Source organism: Culex quinquefasciatus, chromosome 1, assembly GCF_015732765.1.
Source record: "Culex quinquefasciatus strain JHB chromosome 1, VPISU_Cqui_1.0_pri_paternal, whole genome shotgun sequence".
Taxonomy (NCBI): domain Eukaryota; kingdom Metazoa; phylum Arthropoda; class Insecta; order Diptera; family Culicidae; genus Culex; species Culex quinquefasciatus.
In genome coordinates, this window is record NC_051861.1 from 56,496,630 (window position 1) to 56,499,922 (window position 3,293).

General features: G+C 36.6%; 1 protein-coding gene across 1 annotated transcript; it reads right to left on the reverse strand.

Annotated features, from left to right (window-relative positions):
- Positions 1 to 1,052: 1,052 nt before the first annotated feature.
- LOC6044481 (N-alpha-acetyltransferase 80) lies at positions 1,053 to 2,671 on the reverse strand. The gene is made up of 3 exons (XM_001861959.2): positions 2,373 to 2,671; positions 1,371 to 1,598; positions 1,053 to 1,304 (listed from the first exon to the last, which is right to left on the reverse strand). Exons 1-3 carry the CDS (start codon positions 2,382 to 2,384, stop codon positions 1,065 to 1,067), a joined length of 480 nt encoding a protein of 159 aa, XP_001861994.2. The 5' UTR covers positions 2,385 to 2,671; the 3' UTR covers positions 1,053 to 1,064.
- Between the last annotated feature and the right edge of the window lie 622 nt (positions 2,672 to 3,293).

A 3,293-nucleotide genomic window follows, 5' to 3' on the forward strand; every position in this document is an offset into this window, starting at 1 on the left:
GGAGTACTGTCCGACGAACCGGTTGATAGCCGATCTCTTCACCAAGCCCCTGGGACCGTTGAAGCTTGGGCAGTTCTGCGGAACGCTCGGGCTGCTGGCGTAGGCGTTGCTGCTGTCCATCGAGGAGGAGTGTGGAAATCTGCGCTGTCCACATCAAGTCTGCGCACATCCTAGGCCCTTCTGGCAACCACGATGACGACGACGACGAGCTCTCCTTCTTTGACGACTCATCGATCGTCCTCATAACCAGTTTAGCGATCAACTCGATCAGTCGTGTTTTTTACAACAAATAAACGTTAGTTAGTCTTAATGTAAATTCTCGCGTTTTCATTCTGACTTCCGACTTCTGCTTTCCTCTGGTCGCCGATAGAAACGAACAAAGCAATGACCATGGACAACGAGAACAACAAATTCTACCACAAACAGTGCCGAAAAGAATACTGTGGAAGCCAGCCGTTTGACGGAGGACTACGCCAGTCAGTTTAGTGATTTTTTTCTGAATTTTTAATATTATTATTGTGTGAATTTGTAAAAATAAGTAACGCTTGGCCAAATTATGTTTACAAATGCCAGTTAAATAAACGAGAAAAAAAATACTTCTAGCTTTAAGAAAAATGTAATTACAAATGCCGACTTGGTCTTAATCATGTCCCAGCCCTTATAAAAAAATTAAAAAAATGCAAAGTGCCAGTTACATGAATTAGGGCTCAGTCACTAACCGGAACAAGCCCCTGAATGCCCACCCAAAAGTCATTGTTGTTTATGTCTAATCCACATCTCTTTTAGCATTTTTTTTTTACTATATTTTAAAAATAAAAGACTGTGATCATAGAAAAATAGATTTTTAGTTTTAATTAACAATCAAACATATGCCAACCCGTTCTGAACAAAATCTTGAATTTCATAAAATCATTGATTCAAGGCGAAAACTTATGATTTTATAAGCGATTAAATTACTAGTAAAATGCAACCCGCGAGTTTCTCTAACTTTCATTTAAGATGTGTGCTAATTGTCAATTCTAGAATGATTCTCATTGTTTTGCAACCAAATTTCCATCGTTTTTTCATCCATATTTTTTAGTACTGTTGTTTGGAGCAGTTCTAGTACCAAATATACTGATAGCATTACAAAGCTGGTATCCTAGCTTCGAGTAAAAGGCTTGTTTGTCGATAGTGGAGAGATAAATTGTTTTCAGTTTCAAAACACCAAAGCAATGCTGCTCAGACGCCATCATTAAAAGTCGCCCAAGACCTTGACCGCGTCGACGACTATCAACAACTACCGATTCGATGAATACAGCTTCCTAAAATAGGTGAAACGAACAAATTTAGATTAACAGTATTAATAGATTGAACGCAAACGAGATGACCTGATCGGATGGGATAACAGACAGTTTGGCGTGAGCGAGAACCGTCGGTTTAGCATTTTGAGGTTCATCTTTCTCGATTAGAACCAAACTTGTGGGAAGTGTATCTTTTGATGCTTGCAAACTCCACATGCGGGCACTGAAGCTACGAGGCCATTCCGAATTAATCAGAAGAACACAATCCTCTAACAGTTCTTGATTATGATGGATTGGTACAACAGTGAGTTTACCCTGAAAGTACACGTATACAAGTATTAGCGCATACATAGACAAAGTTTGATAGAAAATACATAAAATAAACTTTTTGGTTACTTCTTTGCTAACAATTATGGTTGAGTAAAATCATCCAGGGCAAATCGGGTATGTCTGTACAAGGACAGTATTTATTTATATCTCTTGAGTCAACGAATCCACTAAAAAACATTAAATATGTATCCTACGGGTCCGGTGGCGCAGTGGTTAGCGTGGTAGCATATCACCCCAGTATGGCCAGGGTTTAATCCCAGACGGACCCGGTGGCATTTTCGAGACGAGATTTGCCTGATCACGCCTTCTATCGGATGGGAATTAAAACGTCGATCCACTAGCGTAAAAGAGGTTTTAAGTGACTCACATAACCTTCGGACGCCTAGAAATGAGTAGAAACTTGCAACAGAGACCACAAAAGACCCGGGGGTCGTTAAAGTGGATTGCTTTGCTTTTTTATGTATCCTAAATTTCACACTAAATAATCCACTTTACTTTTAGAGCTTTTAGCATTTTCAAAAATGAACTATAAAACATGAAATGGAAAAAATAATAAAGTACACATTGAATATAATTCAATTTGGTGATGGAGTTGATCATAGAAATTAAACTTCCGAGACTATTAGACTTCAATGAATGCCTTTGGTGTTAAAAATAAACTTATTAATTGGTTGGATGACAGCTATCATTATTTATATTACATGATTGCTCAACTAAAACAAAAAAAGAAGAGTTTAAGAGTTGAAATAATTTTCTTACCATTATCAACATAAATTTAGCCTGGAAATTAATTTAAAGTCAACTTCAACAGCACAAATTAAAACACCCAAATAACATTTATAAATCCCACCTCACGAAATATTTAATATCAACATTGGAATGAAACAAAGTGCGCTGACAGCAGTAAGGTGAGCATGCTCATATTCGCATATGTATATGTATGTTTTGAAAACATCACGCCATCATAACCCACTCGAAAAATAATCTGGTAAATTTGAGTGTCTGGCGCAGTCGGACGTTTGTCGATTCCTTCACGCAAAAAAAATCACGCATGTTTGAATCATAACATATTTTGTTGTTTTGACTTGACGATTTTTTGTTAAAATAACCCTCAAAACCAATTGAATCAAATCAAATTGAGTTGAATTAACTTGCTGTATTTTGTCAAACCCTTTTGGAAATAACAACAAAATTATTCACACAAAACAATCAAATGGCGTCTACACTGAAAGAAAGGCTCACAGCAACATCACATGTTTTACACGTGAATCTGCCCCATACTACTTTCCATATGAATGTCATGTGTAAATCACTTGAGTATTTTCAATCGCGCGACACGGTAAGTTCAACAGCAAAACACGTTAATTTCACGTGACGACGCACATGAATTTGCAATGCTTTTCTCATTAATGTTAAATGAATTTGTAATGTAAAACAATTGGTTTTCCACTGGTATTTAGGTGTTTCAAAAATGAATTTTATTTTTTATTTTTAATAAATTTATTTCACGCTTTTAATCACAATTATGTTTTATTTTACGAAATCAAAACTCTCTTTGGATACATGTAAATTACATAAAATCAAACACTTCACTAAACTGATTAAAATTTCACTGATACGCTGCTTTTAAGAATGCGGACCAGGTCTCGGACCAGGTTCCAAAATGACAAGTGCCCAAGA

Bases quoted from the DNA above. Each gene is read 5' to 3' on its own strand.
- LOC6044481 (XM_001861959.2), bottom strand. The intron at 1,305-1,370 runs GTCATCTCGTTT...CACCTATTTTAG, and splicing joins CTGTTATCCCATCCGATCAG to GAAGCTGTATTCATCGAATC.